The sequence below is a fragment of the Squalius cephalus genome (genome assembly GCF_949319135.1).
Source record: "Squalius cephalus genome assembly, chromosome: 2".
Lineage (NCBI taxonomy): Eukaryota > Metazoa > Chordata > Actinopteri > Cypriniformes > Leuciscidae > Squalius > Squalius cephalus.
Window position 1 is genome coordinate 26,438,873 of NC_137123.1, and position 17,100 is coordinate 26,455,972.

The 17,100-nt window shown below is 38.3% G+C and overlaps 2 protein-coding genes across 3 annotated transcripts; both read right to left on the minus strand.

Moving 5' to 3' along the window:
* Positions 1–2,653: 2,653 nt before the first annotated feature.
* Positions 2,654–12,173, minus strand: htra3a (HtrA serine peptidase 3a). 2 transcript variants are annotated; one of them, XM_079857082.1, is made up of 10 exons: positions 11,413–12,173; positions 8,674–8,773; positions 8,168–8,390; positions 5,641–5,835; positions 5,504–5,536; positions 5,303–5,417; positions 4,981–5,040; positions 4,067–4,124; positions 3,794–3,889; positions 2,654–3,493 (listed from the first exon to the last, which is right to left on the minus strand). In XM_079857082.1, the coding sequence occupies exons 1-10, from the start codon at positions 11,828–11,830 to the stop codon at positions 3,325–3,327; spliced, it is 1,467 nt and encodes a 488-aa protein (XP_079713208.1). In that variant the 5' UTR covers positions 11,831–12,173; the 3' UTR covers positions 2,654–3,324. The 2 variants fall into 2 exon arrangements, with proteins under 2 accessions (XP_079713208.1, XP_079713209.1); XM_079857083.1 differs by lacking the exon at positions 4,981–5,040 and having other exon boundaries at positions 11,413–12,163.
* Positions 12,174–14,248: 2,075 nt separating this feature from the next.
* Positions 14,249–16,727, minus strand: rab33bb (RAB33B, member RAS oncogene family b). The gene is made up of 2 exons (XM_079864715.1): positions 16,256–16,727; positions 14,249–15,201 (listed from the first exon to the last, which is right to left on the minus strand). Exons 1-2 carry the CDS (start codon positions 16,466–16,468, stop codon positions 14,731–14,733), a joined length of 684 nt encoding a protein of 227 aa, XP_079720841.1. The 5' UTR covers positions 16,469–16,727; the 3' UTR covers positions 14,249–14,730.
* Between the last annotated feature and the right edge of the window lie 373 nt (positions 16,728–17,100).

Genomic DNA, 17,100 nt, shown 5'->3' on the forward strand with positions numbered 1-17,100 from the left:
GGTGCCCATTCATATAAATTGGATATATTATAGGCTACTGTAAATTACAGTACATATTGTATTGTACTCTAACATCAACTCATCCATATTTTTGTTTACTGTACTACTGTAGGGGAGAGTGGGGTAAAGTGAGACATTTTTTACATTTGTTCCCCTCTAAGCGAGCTAAAATGATATATCAGTCAAATTTACACATTTCCCATTAATTCAGGATGTTTCCTAGCAATGGAAATTATTAGAATGTATTCAGGACGAAGGGCAGTGAAAATATGATTGTTTTTAAAAAAGTGGTCTTGTGTCTCACTTTACCCCAGCTTAGGGGTAAACTGAGACAGACCAGAGAAATCAAGGGGGTAAAGTGAACCAGCTGGGGGTAAACTGATCCGCTTACTTTTTCCACTCTGAAACTTCCATAACAACACATGTTGTAAAAGTAAGAATCTTGACAGCTAGCTTGGCAACCACACATTCCAGAACTAATGTCGGACTAGTAACAGAATCATGGGGATTGGTCAATTAAGCGCATTTTTTTGATGACCCACCGGTGCGCATCTAAGTGAAGGTGCAACGCCCTTGGCGTGATAAGGGTGAATGGCACGCTGGAGGAAATTCCTCCTAAAAAAAAAAGAACTATGTCCAAAATATTGTGACACATTTGGAAGGTCAATGCATTCAGACCTGCCCTGCCCAGCCCAAGGAGGGTGGCCTGTCCTGGGCCAGATTCGGATTTGTCTGCCACCGCTGGAGCTCTGTCTGGAGCAAAGTCGGTCCTAAAACAGACCTTTGGGTCTTTATGGAGGAGGGACAATGCTCCACTTGGACAAGGAACACGGACCAGAGAACCGTGGTGGTCAGATCGGGTGGGGAAACCGCCTGGCCCAGCCCAGAGAAAGTGCACTTTGTGCGGGCGAGACTTCCAGTAAATAGGGTCTGGTTTGGACACAGTCCCTCGGTGCCAGGGCGTGCATACCGGTGAACGTGCACCGTCCTGGGTGAGCTAGGGGTGAAAGACACACTGGAGGATATTCCTCCTCGTAAAAATGTCCAAAAATATCTTATATGCTCACAGACCTCCCGGGCCAGCCCCAGGGAGGGTGGGTCATCTCCGGTCAAAGTCAGATCTGTACACCTGCTGGTGCTCCTGCTAAAGCAACAACGGTCCAAACACGGACGCTCGGGGTGTTGTAGAGGAGGGAGATGACACTCTTATCGGACAAGGTAATGGAAAACAGGCGCCTCAGGGTTGCCTGGGGCCCAGAGGAGCGCACCCTCTCCTTCAGGCCGTTAAGTCGGGGTGCCCGGTCGATTGGAGCTTCGGACGTGCCTGGGGACGGCCCCTGCCCGCTCGAGTGGGAGCTAGCTCCTCCCTGATTTGCGCGTCGATACGAGACCTCGGGAGACTCAGATAGCCTGTCTGAAACGGATGTCTGCAAAGGCGGTGGGGGGGGGGGTTAGTTGGGGCCCCCCTGGCACGCCTTAAGAGCCGAACTTCGCCCTGCGCCTCCTCCCACTTTGAAAGTACCCTTCCCAGCCTCGATGCCTCCCGCAGATGGTTCCTCATGCACCCTATGAGTGGCCGTGTCGTCTCGAGCCCAGGCCCGAGTGGAGCGAGACCCTTGTGTAGGGAGCCTGCGCATCGCGGTTCACCATCCGGGGCTTCTCGGTTGATCCCGAACCGTCCGGGGCTTCTCGGTTGATCCATAGGTAAAACGTATGCTTGTCGAATGGTCGGTCTTGGTAAACGGCGAAGCGACTCCAGGGGCTTGAGACACCCCTGGAGAAAAAGGAAGGTCCTCCTCCGAAAACAAAAACCGACAGTGTCCGTGAGGTTGCAGATGGACGAGATTCCCATGCTGACTTTACTCCCTAGCAGGCTCCCAGGGAGAGTGCGGAGCTCTTGTCGGAGCGACCTCGGTCCTAAAACGGACCTTGGGGGTTTTGTCGAGGAGGGGACACATGCTCCATTCGGACAAGGTGAGAGGGAGAAGGTGCTCCACCTCTTTGCCTCAGCTACTGCACCTCAGGCTACTGATTTTGCTTCCCCCTTCTCTTTTTGATGGCTTTTCTACAATGTTTATGACATTAAAAATAAAACATGTCATGTAACATTACGTTAAAATATGTTTAAGACTAAACTTAACTTGTGCCTCATGTCTCACTTTACCCCACAGCATTTGTCTCACTTTACCCCACCGCCACATTTTAGAAAAAAACGATCTCTCTTAGCAATTCAGGCTTATCTTCAGCTAGCATCATCACATGGTTTTATATGTTGGTAGTTCATCAACATGTATGATATAAGTTTTTCTACCTGAATCAATTTGCTTTGGCACAACAGTTGATTAAGTTGACAGCAAGAAAATTTACTTTTACATGCAAAAAAAAATATTTTTGTGAAAAAAACATGCTTACTACAGCACCATGAGGTCCTCTCCTTCATGGCCAAGGGTAAATGAGAGGGGCTTGAAAACATAATGTTCAAATGACCAAAATTGTGTTCCATTGCCTAGATACAGGGGGTGTGTCACATTACCCGATGTCTCACATAACCCCGTTCTCCCCTACTACTAGCTACTCTCACAAAGTTCATTCTGCCTTTCCAGCTACAGGAGACCTGGATACACAGTGTGTGATACAAATGATTGAGTAAAATGACTGATATAATTCAATTTATTAGATGACATTCCAAAAGTCATTGTAAATGTTAAAACAGCGCTAGACACTTTAAATCAGCTTTGAAAAATAATAGTTATTTAGTAGTATTCAACAGTCATTTATCAAAATACATATTCATTGTGCAAATATTTTGCATTTAAAAACGAATAAACAATATCAGCATTTGCCTTTACAAAAGCTGTGTGCAAAGACTACTCTGACTGGCGTTTTTCCTGCAAGCAATGATATCAAATCAAATGAAAATGATACACTTCATCAGGTGCCAAAAGCATTCAGTAGCGTAAATATAAAGTGTATAATTGGCAAAATGCCTTTTTTTTTTTTTTCTAAATGATCATTGATCTTTATTGTGAAGACCAAGACAATCCATACAGAAAGACACTGTATTACTTTGGAGTTAGAATGACATTAATAAAAATGTATTTATTTATTAAAAATTATGAAAATGGTCTGAAGATCCAGTGCGCGTACTAGGCAATTGTTTTTACTGCATTTGTCCTTTGAAGCCCAGATGCAATGTTAATTGTGCTTTACTTTCTTCACATTTTCATTCAGCTGTAGAAACTCAAGAACACTCCAGTCTCAACCAATCTGTTCCACTTGTCTTGTTCTTCAAATCACTCCTCTGGTTCCACATCTCTGCCATTGTCACTGCATAAGGATATGAGGTTCAATGTTAAACAGTAGATCATCATTACCACGCCGAACTTCCAGAAGGAGGGGCATGTCTCCCTGAATCGCCTCCTGTAGTTCTCCAGTGTTGGCCAATGGATGGCCGTTTAGCTTCACTATAATATCACCTGTTTCAAGCCCACCCCTGTGAAGAGGAACCAATGGAAGGAGAATGTCACGTGATTAGTTTGGGATAAATAAAAATGCAGTTGATTGATGTTGCAACAACATATACTGTATGTAATAGCATGCTTAATATTATGCTCAAAAGCATTTTGAAAAGAATCTAGGGTGAAAATAAATCTAAAGTTTGGCTTCAGGCCAATTTACACTGCACCAACAAACGCAGATCAATGCCGACAGTCAACGGATTACAACACATCGCAAAAACCAACGAAGTGTCTTGCCGTCTGTTGGTGTGGTGTGAATTGGCCTTTAGACATACTTCTGAGCTGGGGAATCCGGGACAACTTCATGGACAAGAATTCCATTGCCGATATCTGGAAAGTTTGGATTGTGCCATTTTAACTCCTGAACAATGCTGAGGAAAAAAGAGAAATACAAGAAAATAGATGAGATCTGAGGGAAAAGGGATGCAGAAAGACATTTCTCCTTTCGGAAAGCTGATTACACCTGACACTATTAAATGTGAAGGATTCTGGGTTTTTTTTTTTTGTTTTTTGTTTTTTAAGCAATGTTGTTGATTGACATAACATACTTTTCTGTTAAAGTGACCATTTTGATTCCAATAAACCTTTTCTTGGGGCCTTTTATATCTGAAAGAGAAATGATTAGTTTTAGATATTTGTACAATTTCAATGTGAATTCAAGTCATGCCTGAAAGATTGTTTTTACGAGTTAAAAGCCCATGAATTGCACCACAAAGTAAACATGATTGGGAAATTCAGGATTTTCTTAGAGCCCTGAGTTTCTGAGTTGGGGGCATGTCAGTGAGAAAACAGGGCGAATGGTATTGACAGTAAATTTGTGGAAATTATTGAAATAATTTTTTTACATTTACAATAAAACTATAATTGCATGTACAATATATAATGATACAGTTTACAGCACCTTCAATAATTCAATTGAAAGCAAAAAAACCTGATGCGCATTCTTTGTTCATCAAAATCTTGTCAAATTTTTTCGTAGAATTGGTACATTGGTACACATTCCCAACTCATAAATACAAACTTCCCAGGAGGACTTGAAAGCACCATCAGATAACTGTAGTACCCCATACTGAGTGTTATTCACAACCATGAGTTTAGCACTGCACAAAACTGAACTGAACAAAATAATTACGGCCTTTTTGTTTGGTAGCGATTTTTGTTAAACACCGAAGCAAAGAGTTATATCGACTTGCAGTTAGCTAGTAGCAGGTTACTGGGACAAATTCATGCATTGCAGTTTTACGGTATAACAGGATAAACAGTTAACAACCTAATTCAGCATTGTGGCCTAAACATCAATGCTGCACCTTTACTGTGCCTCCTCTCACAAAGTAATTTAATGGTATGATGGACCAGTTCAATTTCAGTTGATTCTGCTATAGCTTGCATGTTTGATGTCATCAGGCCAGCAAGACGACTAGCAGCTAGCTAGCAAAGTGACATTTGCTAGCAATTACCTCACCTGAGGCAGTCTTCACAACTTGAGACTGCGTGAAGTTTGTCCTGCCTACCATTTGCTTGACTGAAATCAAAGTAAATGACACCAAGGATGTAATGGACAGGCTGTTTCATGCATAGTGTATTCATGTTTTGTAGCCATTTTGTCACAGTTGGCAGAACATAATTTAATAGGTGGGACACACAAACACCTAATTAATCCATAGAATTGAATGAAAATAAACATCCATTTGTAAATTCAGATTTCTGTGAGCTAAAATTTCTGTTGATGAATTCATTTTTGGAATTACCGAATTAATTGCATTACCTCTGTGCATGATGCTTACCTTTCTGCTGTTTATCATTGGATTCATCAAGGAACTTAATGATTCGGTCGGATGGAATGGCAAAAGAAATCCCTGCGGTAACTTTTAGTGTGTTTATTCCGATCACCTCACCATCCTAACATGACAGAAATATTATAAAGCTAGCAATATTAAATGTATCTACCCAGTGTCCTCTTAATGTAAAACTCCATTGCCACTCACCAGATTGACAAGTGGACCTCCTGAGTTTCCATACTTCCCATTGATGATGAAAGAGAGAGTAATAGACAATCAACTTCAGGTAAAATATCTACCAAACAGTTGTTGTAGCCTGAAAACACCATTCTTGCTTGTCTTACATTGATGATAGCATCGGTCTGGATGTAGTCCATGTCAGAGTCTTGGATGCCGAGCTCTTTTCCATCTCTCTGTGTTGTGCTGACGATGCCTGTTGTGACTGTGTTCTGAAGGGCGAATGGACTGCCAATGGCAACCACAAACTCCCCAGGCCTCAGATCAGCAGACTGACCCAGTGATAACACTGGTAATTTTTTCTGGAGATAAACAGAGCATTTCATGCAAATTAAATCAACTGAAATGTGATTCAGTCCATATGTTTTCAATCATCCTGTTAGTCTAAAAAGTGCAGCCTCGTGCCTATGGCCGAATCACAGCTATCCCGGCCAGCGTGTTACTGACATTCAATGTTGAAATAAATGTTATTTCCTCAAGTAAAGATGTGCTACTTTTTTCATGTGTTTACATTTTTTTACACACCTATTTTACACACTTACTCAGAACGACAGCTGGGATGGTGATATGAACAACAACGCTAACGCTCATGTTGCTTAATTGCTAACACTACCTGAACAAACTGGTCTGATTTCAATCCTTGCAAAAACATTTGAACAGTCTTAAAAAACAAATCAGAAATTGGGCGCAGTGTGGAGAAAGTCTAAGGCTGCAGAGCAAGAGATGGGGAAATGACATCAACTACTATAAACAGAAACAAAATATCTGCAAGCATTCCAGACTCTCTGACATGGGAACATTCTTCATTTTTGGTTTCCAAAGCCATGTCTACCCTGAATAGTTTCTCTTTGATAGTCTAATTCAGAAATGGGCTACAGAAATATTGCACTGGACGGTTTACACATCTCCATAATCAGATCCACATGCATCGGGAAACAAAACACCTCTTATAACACCTCCTAAATTCCCACACACAAATGTAGGTCAGCATGTGCTTAAAATAAGGCTACAGTTAACATGTCCCAGTGTGTCTAGATGAGGCGGAATGTGTGATATAAACCATCTGCCTTTGGAGTCATAAACATGGGATTTAAGAGTCAAAGGTGTTGCCATTTTTGGATGATTTGTGCTGAGTTTTTATACTTTGAATGTTTATGAAAGATGAACTCTGGACTACTGGCTAATAGGCTTTGTGTCTGGAAACTCCACTGTAAAGAAAAATGTGGTGACACTGACAGCAAGAAAGGTTGAGGATTCAACTTTTTCAGCCTCAAGGCCTTGTTTCACATTTACAACAGGAAATAATGGAGACAAGGGAAACACTATAAAATATTAAAAATGAGGGGAAAACACTAGAAATAATGGTCCTATTATTCTATTGTCCCTTAAATGCCACCCCCCTTTTTGAGCATAGATGTGAAAATGCACTATCCAAACTTAAATGGTTGTAATTCGTGAATGTGTTGAAGTACATAACTAAGGTTGGTCTCTTTTTAAAGAAGACACTCAGCAGGTCATTGCTGAAGCACTGTAAAACAATTTAATTTTATTAAATTGCAACGACAAAAAAGTCAAGGCCATATGTACCAAGCTGTGCTCCAAATTTGAAGTTGATATCACAAAAATTGGTTAGGCACTGTACCAAAAATAGCCACCTGGTGACACCCACATTCCATTGACTTTTTTTGATGTTTTCTCCTGTAACAAATTACTAAATTACTGTCACAATAAAACTTCTATCACAAAACAGTCACCAAATTTGGTAGGTAAAGGGTTAGTGTAAAGTATAAAGTAGTTAAAGGGTTAGTTCAGCCAAAAATGAAAATTCTGTCTCACCCTTAGATCCACACCCTCAAGACTTTCATTCATCTTCTGAACACAAATGAAGATATTTTTTGATGAAATCCAAGAGATTTCAGTCCCTCCATTGGAAGCAAAACGATAGGAAAGATATCAATAAAGTAACAAGTGCTTTGTTTGCGCAAAAATAATAAGAATTTACTTCTGTATTTACAAAATAATATTATCAAAAAGCGCATTCACAGAACAACTTCCGGTCTTGAGTCAACACAACACGCATGCGTCGTGGTGCTCCCCCTAATATATCAATATTTTCGTAAATAAAGTGGTCAATTATGGGGTTTTTTTTTGTGCAAACAAAGCACTAATTGAGGTTAAACCACTGGAGTCACATGGATTTAATGATGTATTTCCTATCGTTCTGGACCTTGAATATGTAAATTGCGTTGCTCCCAATGCAAGACTGAAAGCTCTCGGATTTAATCAAAAATATCTTCATTTGTGTTCCGAAGATGAACGAAGGTCTTTGGAACCCCATGAGGGTGAGTGATTAATGACGGAATTTTCATTTTTGGGTGAGCTAACACTTTAAAATAAATTTTGTTAATGAAACATGACACCTCCCAATAGGGAGAGGATTTCAAAGTAGGCTACCATTTCCATGGTAATTCACTGTCCGATTTCAAGGTTTTCACAGGATGATTTTTTCGTTTTTAAGCTTTCGAATGATAATAAATGATTATTACTAAAATGTGTGATAGGAAAACAAGGCAATAAAAAAAGAGCGGTAAACTGACAGTTATGGGTCATTGATGCTAGTGAAATGATTCCCACCTTTGGATTAATTTTGATAGTGGCAATGTCAGACTTCTTGTCGATGTCTCTGATGGAGGCGTCATACGTCTGGCCATCGTGTAGCTGCACTCGTAGATGCTGGCGGCCCGTTACTGTTGCACTACTAGCTACCACATGAGCATTGGTCACAATCAGACCTGCCTGAGTCATTATGAATCCAGAACCACTTGACAAAGGTACATGGCGGCCAAAGAGCGGATGGCTGGACACAAACATTCAAAGCAGTGGTTATCGCATTACTGAAAGGGTGAAAATATTACAATTATATTCTAGTATTGCATGAAAATATAAGTTAATATAACAATACAACTTGCTAAATGCATAATAGTTAGATTAATTTAGATTACTACAGTATTGAATTATATAAAAACTCCTTCTCTTCAATCGAGTGCAAACATGACAAATAAATATAGCTATCACCAGTAAAAACATTACCTTAAAAGTAATCTTTTACAGTTATAGGTATAAAGAAGAGAATAATTTACTTGAGGAAGAGCTCGACGTGTACCACAGCAGGGGCAATCTTCTCCACAACATCAGCGATGAAGTTAAACTTATACCTTGGGCTGTTCAGATGTGCAGGACCTATACTAGCAGGAAAAATCATTCACGTCAGTGACATGTTAGCCAGATATGAAGACTAATGACTAATATAAGCAATACTTAACAGTTTGTTTTTTGGTAAATAGCAAAGGTCAGGGATAGGCATGTTTGGTCCAATAGAGCCGCTGTCCTGCAGAGTTTAGTTCCAACCATAATCAAACACACCTGAACAAGCTAATCAATGTCTTCAGGATCACTAAGGCTTCAGGTAACACTTGTAGTTAGAGCTACTCTGCAGGACAGCGGAGTAGGACTAGGACCGAACTGCCCCTGACCTAGGTATACAAGTGTAAATGTGCACTAATTTAATATTTAAGCAAATCTTTCTCACATAATATTTTATGTATTATATTGTATTAGCAGAATAAGTGGCAACCAAATTTTAGGGTGTAATGCACTACCGATCAAAAGTATGTTTTTTAAAGAAGTCTCATATGCTCACCAAGTGTGCATTTATTTGATACAAAAATACAATAAAAACAGTAATATTGTGAAATATTAATGCATTTTAAATAACCGTTTTCTATATTGTAAAATGTTATTTGTTCCGGTGATGGTAAAGCTGAATGTTCAGCAGCCATTACTACAGTCTTCATTGTTACATGATCAAATTCACTGATTTGGTGCTCAATTCAGTTATTATTGGTTCTCAATTATTAATAATGGTTCTTCTTATTATCCATGTTGAAAAGAGTTTTTGATGCTTCATATTTTTGTGGAAACCGATAAAAAAATTAAAAAAAATCAGGAAAATGTGATAATTGTTTTAATAAGTTAAAAAGAACAGCATTTCATTGAAATGTAAATGTCTTTACTGTCATTTTTGATTAATTTAATGCATCCTTGCTGAATAAAAGTATTTTATTTTATTTTTTTACCCCAAACTTTTGAATAGTAGTGTATCACAGTTTCCACAAAATTATAAGGGCATAATTAAAATTAATAATAATTATTATATAAAGATTTTTTTAACTGTATTTTAATAATACTGTTTTTATTAATACTTATAATACTGTTTTACTCTATTTTTAATAGAGTAAATAATATAACTTATTAATAATATATTTAATAATATAACTTAATTATTCCAAACTTTTGACCGTTATTGTGATTTTAAAATCACTGACAGAGGAATTTCCTCTGAATATATGCCAAGATCTATGAAATTCAAACATATTTAGACTTCATTAACTTAATCTCCCAATATCAGCAGCCTCCGTTGTGCTGCTTAGAACTAAATCTTAACTAAACCAAGCACAACTTGTTCCTGGATAAGTTCTTTGTTGATCCTGAAACAACATTCCAAACAACTAATCAGATTTGAGGGAAAATTGAATGTTAAGTTTAGACTTACAACCAGGGTTAGGTGCTTCTACATTGTAATTCACCTATTATTTCCCTCTGGTTTAAGGAATAGGTTATGGGTAAGGTTAGGTTTAGGGGTAAGGATAGGATTAGGATACATTTTTTAGACAGAATATGTTGATCCAGGAACATGTCTTGGCAAAATCACAGTGACCAAATGTTCTATTAGATAGATGTCCCATAGAGCACATAACAGAATAGATATAGGACATCAATTGTAATAATTTGGATCACTGCTCATCTGTGACTAGGTGTGTCGCATTTAACTTCCCTCACATTCTGTGGGCTGGACACAGATGGTTTTCGGCCTAGATTGTGTCCTCTTTTCCAAAGCTTTAGAATAAAAATACTTGCATGTTTTGATTCGCGCTTCAGTATAAAAGGGTTAAAAGCTGCTTTTAGATTTATGTTCACTGGCTCTTAGTGAAATAACTACAGACCACACTGGAATAGTAAGAGGAAGGAACTAAGAGCTGTTGACACTACATCTCACTAAACATCCAAAATCACACTGATGTTTCTACTTAGTAGGCATTCCAAGACGTCTCAATCAGACACATTCAGACATCACACATGAAGCCAAAATTAGTGAAGATATAGCAACAGTCCAACAGCTGACTGAGTATTAGCCTATGCTTCACACACACAAACACTTGCACTGTCATTTTTTTTTCTCCCCCCAGTCAATACAACAGTGGTCTTACTCACATGGATGAAGCAGCAGTCCAAATTTGTCAGTTACTGACGCCATTGTGAAAGTATTTGCAGGAGCATTTGTCACCTATTGTTGTATATTACCCCACATTAAAAAGGTCCAGTAACAAGGGTATTTCTATTCAGAAATGATGGTAGAAAAGAGGTAGCAACTATTCAGCTCGTCATATAATCTAAACATGGCAACCACCATGATACCCTAATGTATGTCACTGGAGTCTTCCTTTAATGTGACTGTACATTAAACATATTTGCCAAACCTTTGGAAACTATTGCAACTGCAAGACAGGAAATACTGTCAAATGCAATGCATTTATGAAATTCAAGCTGAGACTTAGGCCTATTTAATAGACAAATAGCACGCTTAAGTGTCATGCGCAAAAAGGCAATAGCGCTGATAGCCAACAAAATAGTAGTAAACATAATTACTAGTTACTATTCCAGACACACGGAACAGAACCAATTTTGATAGGAGGCTATAACTGAACAGAAACAGAAAAATCAAGAAGAAAAATAAGTAGTTGAACTTATCAGTGACTGACCTGAGCTTGATGATGCGCATGCACCCTTGTGCGTTTGGGTAATCACGGAGAGCCCTCGCTGTTGCGCTTTACGCGCGGCTGCCCTCATCTTGCACACATTACCGTAGGTCTTTCCGTCGCTGCCACACACTCTGTGAGTTGTCTTACACTGGCAAACGCCTTTGGAAAGTCGCTTACCGGCTGGAAATTTACATTCAAGCCCGTCGCCACACGGAGCATCATCCTTCCGACCGCACGATGTGCCCTCGCTCAGGCTGCACACAAGACAGCAGTTGCAGTGGTCGGGCACATACCCGCTCGGACAGCTCGGGCTCGGACATTTACTCACATCACACCTGGATGAACATTTTGTCCTCGGCTCGGCCACGGCGACGTCCTGCGCAAAGAGCATTGTTGCTGCAAACAGAATGACCAGCATTCCCTTTTCAGTTTTCAGGTAGCCTACACTCGGAGAGAAATTCAGTCAGTGTATTTAGTCTGTTCAGTTAGCTATTTTAATTCTTTGTGATATTCATTCGTGGCCTATGATGTCCAAAATACAGCAAAGAGCTCCTCTGACTTTTCCGAGAACGTCACACGATGATTGTAGCGGCGTTTAACATGAAATTTACAGCTTCATTCTCTAGATTCAAAGTTCAGTCTCAGATGCTCGTTCTTATGTTCCTTGTGCTATGCCGTTAAAAAATACAGTGCTGGATAAATCTCTCAGACTTCCCGGACATGTGGCCACACTCACTCCCTCCACTTCAATGCTTTTGTATATCTTACACACTCAGTGTGAGGTATGATGAAATAGGTAGGACAGTGTCATTACTAAACAAAGAGCGAATTTATTATCACATTCTGTGGAAATATCTACATTTCAAGAAGTGGATGTAAAATGCTTTCAAGCTTATATTAAAAAGGATCAGGCTAGAAAATATCATGATATAAACAATAAAAATGAACAGAAACTCCCCACCGTAATAGAAAAACAAACGTTTGGAAAAAAATGTCTAACTCTACAGTATTGCTGATGTCTTTTCTGTAATATATTTCACAGTTTTACAACATATCCGAGAGCTTCTCTCAGCTCACCGCTATCATGCCTCCCTGTGGCGTATGCAGAAACATGCTAAACATTTATATTAAACTTAATTATGACCAGTGTTGGGGAAAGTTACTTTTAAAAGTAATCAATTACAACATTGCATTACTCCCAAAAAGTAACTAATTGCGTTACTTGGTTGAAAAGCAATGCGTTATGTTACTTTTGCATAACTTTTTCTCACCTGGGCTGGGCTGGACTGGGATTGCTTGTTAGCTTTTTAATAACAAATAAAACAAGTTATATTTTGGGCTAATGCAAAGGTTCTTTCACACCAAAAGACAAACTTTTAAGTTGTGCTGCCATTCTGGATCGAAGAAGAATAGGATGCAGTAGAAGAAAGTTCAACAATCTTACTTCAGCAATAAAAATAAATAAATAAAATGTAACACAAATGTGATGTTTCTCTAAAGTCATTTTTGCTTATTAGTATGGTTGAATTGGATCATTGAAGGTCAACAGCAAAGTCATTGGTAAATAAAATGAGATTAAATAGCCTACATAAAGAATATTTGTGTAATTTAATAATTATTGCAGGCTTACGTAATATTCTGAGTTTGCATTTTACTGTTTTTCATTCATTTTAAGGAATACTGAATCTGTTTTTGTGCAAGTGAGATTTGTTTGTTCACATTTAGTGCAGAACTATAATAAGTAACATGCAAAGTTACTTATTTGAAAAAGTAACTCAGATATTTTGCTGTAAATTTAAAAGTAATCCGCTACTTTACTAGTTACTTGAAAAAAAAGTCATCTGAATACATATAACTCGCGTTACTTGTAATGCGTTACTCTGATTATGACAAGGTGATCTAGATTTTGCTTCACTGAGGGCTTTTAATGTTGTACACAGCATGCGCGTGTGATTTGGTTATAGTGGTCAGATTTCTGCGTGTTGTGCTTTGAAGTTTACCAGAATGTCTTCAATTAAGACAACAAAGTATTAGAACAGTTTGATATTATAGAAAAAAAACTTTTTTTTTTCTGTACAAGCACCTTTTAGAGAGAGAATAATATCACTGCAATTTAAAATGACCTACTCATTGTTGAAATAGCAAATAAAGTTTCATCTATAAAGTTTTGTTTTATACTGGTTGAGACATGGTGCTTTTATTTTCACCACGTCTGATGCCATGATCTTAAACTTAAACATTATTTAGACAGTAGGCCTATGTCTAAACAGCAAATAAAAACAAATGCGCAACATTCTTAAAGTAAAAACTTAAACACAAATTTTAGAATTTCACATCTTGTACAGCAGCTATTTCTTGGAGTGCTTCACAGACAAGGCTTAGTCCCAGACTAAAATGTATGTTTGAGCTGTTTTTACTGAAACTTATATTGTCGTTAAGCAACAGCATATCTTTAAAAAAGCTACTTAAATGTCCTTGAACTAAGGTCTAATCCTGGCTTAATCTAAGCGGCGTCTGTGAAACCAGGCCATGAACATACAAACATTATGTGTGATCTATACGGTGTACAAAAATTAAATGACTAATTGACAGCTGTAGCAAAGCTAATGTCCATAGTCCGATAACAATCAAACTAAACTGTGATAACCAAAAAAAGTCAATTAAATCTTTTTCTTTTTTTGAATTTATGCAATTCCTCTAACAGCCACATGAGGGTGTCGATGAATATTGTGTTCCTGCTTCAATTCCAGATGTCGAAGGATCCAAGTAGGAAATGTAAGCTTTTAAAATGCTGAAAAAAGTATGAGGAAAAAGTTTTTTTTTCTTCTTGTTTATTGAATCATAAAAACAACTTTGTTGTTAAATATATTTAAATTGAGTAATATATGGTTACATGTCAGTAAGTCAGTTAGCCTTAGACACACATATATGGGACAGCACAAAGAGCAGCAAGAACAAGTAAGCGAAGATTCAGTTGTCAGAGACTACGCCAACTTTTATACAGACAAAGCTATCCTTTTTAACCAGTGACAACTAACCAGCTCCATTAAGCAGTTTTTCATTTAGTCATTTAGTCTAGCAGTGTTACACTTGTCTGTAGAAGGTTCCATGCCGGAGAAATTCCTTCATGAATTCCCCTTTGCATAATGGCCAACATAATTCTTGAAAAGTTGCAATGACTGCAAAAAGTTTAAAGATTTTTTTTCTCTTTCTGACCACTGGCTTGTGATTCTCAAAGGATACACTTGCTATTTACTTCTTGTCCCTGTCAGTGGACATCCTGAAATAATCACGCCACTCTTGTTTTCAATCTGTCAGTTAGCAGATGCAGCCCCATTTATTCTTGGTCTCCTGTGCTATTGGGACTTTTGCTGGGATTTTGAAGCTCTCAGATCTGCACCCTAACACACATTCTTTCACACTCTGGCTCCTCTGGCTCTTCAGACTCTTTGCCAATGTCACAAAGATGCTGTCCACCTGGTCCCCTTTGTGAGCTTTGGCTGAAGTAAGATAAAAAGACATTCCATGGACTTCGGCCAAATGACGAGCCTGCTCGATTACCACAGATGTAGTCGGAGTGACCAGATCGGCCTTGTTGCAAACGAGGGCCCGGGGAATATCTGGACCGAGAGAGTGCTGACGGCACTCGTCCATCCACAGAGGCAGATTGCGGAAACTAATGGGGTTAGTGACATCAAACACGAAGACAATCCCGTGCACATTGCGATAGTAGTGCTGAACCATGCTTTTACGAAAACGTTCCTGACCAGCAGTGTCCCACATCTGTACCTGAAGCGAGATGGAAGAGGACAAGATTTATATTTTTGTTCACATATACATATTATAGCACATTATACATTATTTGCCATGCATGACAAAACTGAGCTACAGAAACACTGAAAATTGAAACTTGAGTCTCCATTGGGCCTGACCTCCTTGGTTGAAATAGGGGTAGTAATGTAGCCTAAATGTTCATCTTTAAAGCAATTGTTATTTAATGTTTGTGGTGTGGGACTAAAGCTTCTCTTCTCAAAAGTGAAGTCCAATTCCTCATTTCAAAGCTAATTAAGATCTCAACAACACGGTAAAATCCAGCGTTCCGTTGTTCCTCCATGGCATTCACAAGCAAAAAGAAAAAATAAAGTAGTAAAGAATTTACATCTTGGCTATTGAATCCGATAAACAGATCAGGTAAATCCAAATTAGTCAGTACACAAATTATTACAAATATTTGATATAGCCTACATCAAATCTCTTTGAGGAACTCTAAAAACTCTACTGTATATGACTGTTATGGTGTAAAACATTTAAACTAGTTTAATATTCTTTGTGGTTTTTGTAACCATAATTATTGTTTATTATTGTTCATTACGGTCTTGTTTCTGTATTTATTGTTGCGTAAAATATATATATTTTTTTTTTCTTTGAGTCGGATCTCTTCGATGAATCAGTTCCAAAACCGGTATGTTCGATTTAGGGAGTGAACAGTTAAAAGGGTTAAAAAACCTATAAGCGAATAATGATACAAATAAAACGTAGTTTATGACTTGACAATAAACAATAAGGCTATCATTGATCGTGATACAAAATTACATTTCGCTAAAACCACCAAAAGATGTTGAGATTACGCAATATAGGCTGCATGACGTGAAACAACATAATAATTAAAAAAATCGCCATTCCTACTCACAAAAATATGTCTAATCGCGTTTTTGCGGATGGTTTAACGCAATGCCTAAATTAGTTTTATGCATCCAGGCAACATTTTTGTAATCTGCTGCAAAATAAACGTGCTATAAAATTAATCGAAAATACAGTACAACTTAAATAATTGAGTTCTTACTTTGACTTTCTCGCCTTCTATCTCAAGAAGTTTCTCACGAAAGTCCACCCCGATTGTCGCCTCCGTTCTGCTGGGAAACTGTCCGGTGCAAAAGCGGTGTGTCAGACAGGTCTTACCGACTCCGGCATCTCCGATCACAATGATCTTACAGGTACGACGGCAGCGCACCGGGACACCGTTCGACGAGCTGGAGCTCTCCAAGGACGAATCCATTTACCGTTCCAGTGGCGAAAACTAAACCTGAATTAGACGTTAAAAGGAAGCTAAAAGTTCAGAGTGCTCCAGTGAGCACTCCTCACATGTCAATGACTGATGCTTACTGATTACTTCCCCTTAAATAAAAGAGAAACTTGGACTCGTTTTTTAAGCCCCACTTCCATAAGACATCAAATCAGGTAATTAAAGAAAATTCTGCCTTTTTGCAATATAATACATATGATTATTCCTTTTATTCATGAATGTAATTATGCATAAAAGGGGTAGGAACCGTTGTTAAAAGGGAAGTCTGACATCCAGCTTGGACAGAAACCAAAAACAGCCCACAGTTATTTCATATCCCTTGCAAGTATAGGGTTTTTTTTTTTTTTTTTTTTTTTTTTTTGTGACAAAATATACTTCAGATGTTTTTGGCCAAAACATTTTAAATACTTAGAAGATTTTTAAAGACCCTACCAATGTCAATGAGAAGGAACAGTAGATGGGCTGGTGCCAAATGTGTGCTCTTACATTTAGATTTTTTTTTATTACAAAAAAAAAAAAAATCTATATCATACAACAAACTCTTCTTTGAACACTGTAACCCAATTGGATCAGACAGAGTGATAAAATGAGGTAAGCTGGAACAG

Bases quoted from the DNA above. Each gene is read 5' to 3' on its own strand.
- htra3a (XM_079857082.1), bottom strand. From the start codon at position 11,830: ATGCTGGTCATTCTGTTTGCAGCAACAATGCTCTTTGCGCAGGACGTC. The intron at 5,836-8,167 runs GTGGGAATCATT...GTTTATCTCCAG, and splicing joins CTATCAAAATTAATCCAAAG to AAAAAATTACCAGTGTTATC. The intron at 5,041-5,302 runs GTAAGCATCATG...CTTTGATTTCAG, and splicing joins CAATGATAAACAGCAGAAAG to TCAAGCAAATGGTAGGCAGG.
- rab33bb (XM_079864715.1), bottom strand. From the start codon at position 16,468: ATGGATTCGTCCTTGGAGAGCTCCAGCTCGTCGAACGGTGTCCCGGTG. The intron at 15,202-16,255 runs GTAAGAACTCAA...ATCTCGCTTCAG, and splicing joins TAGAAGGCGAGAAAGTCAAA to GTACAGATGTGGGACACTGC.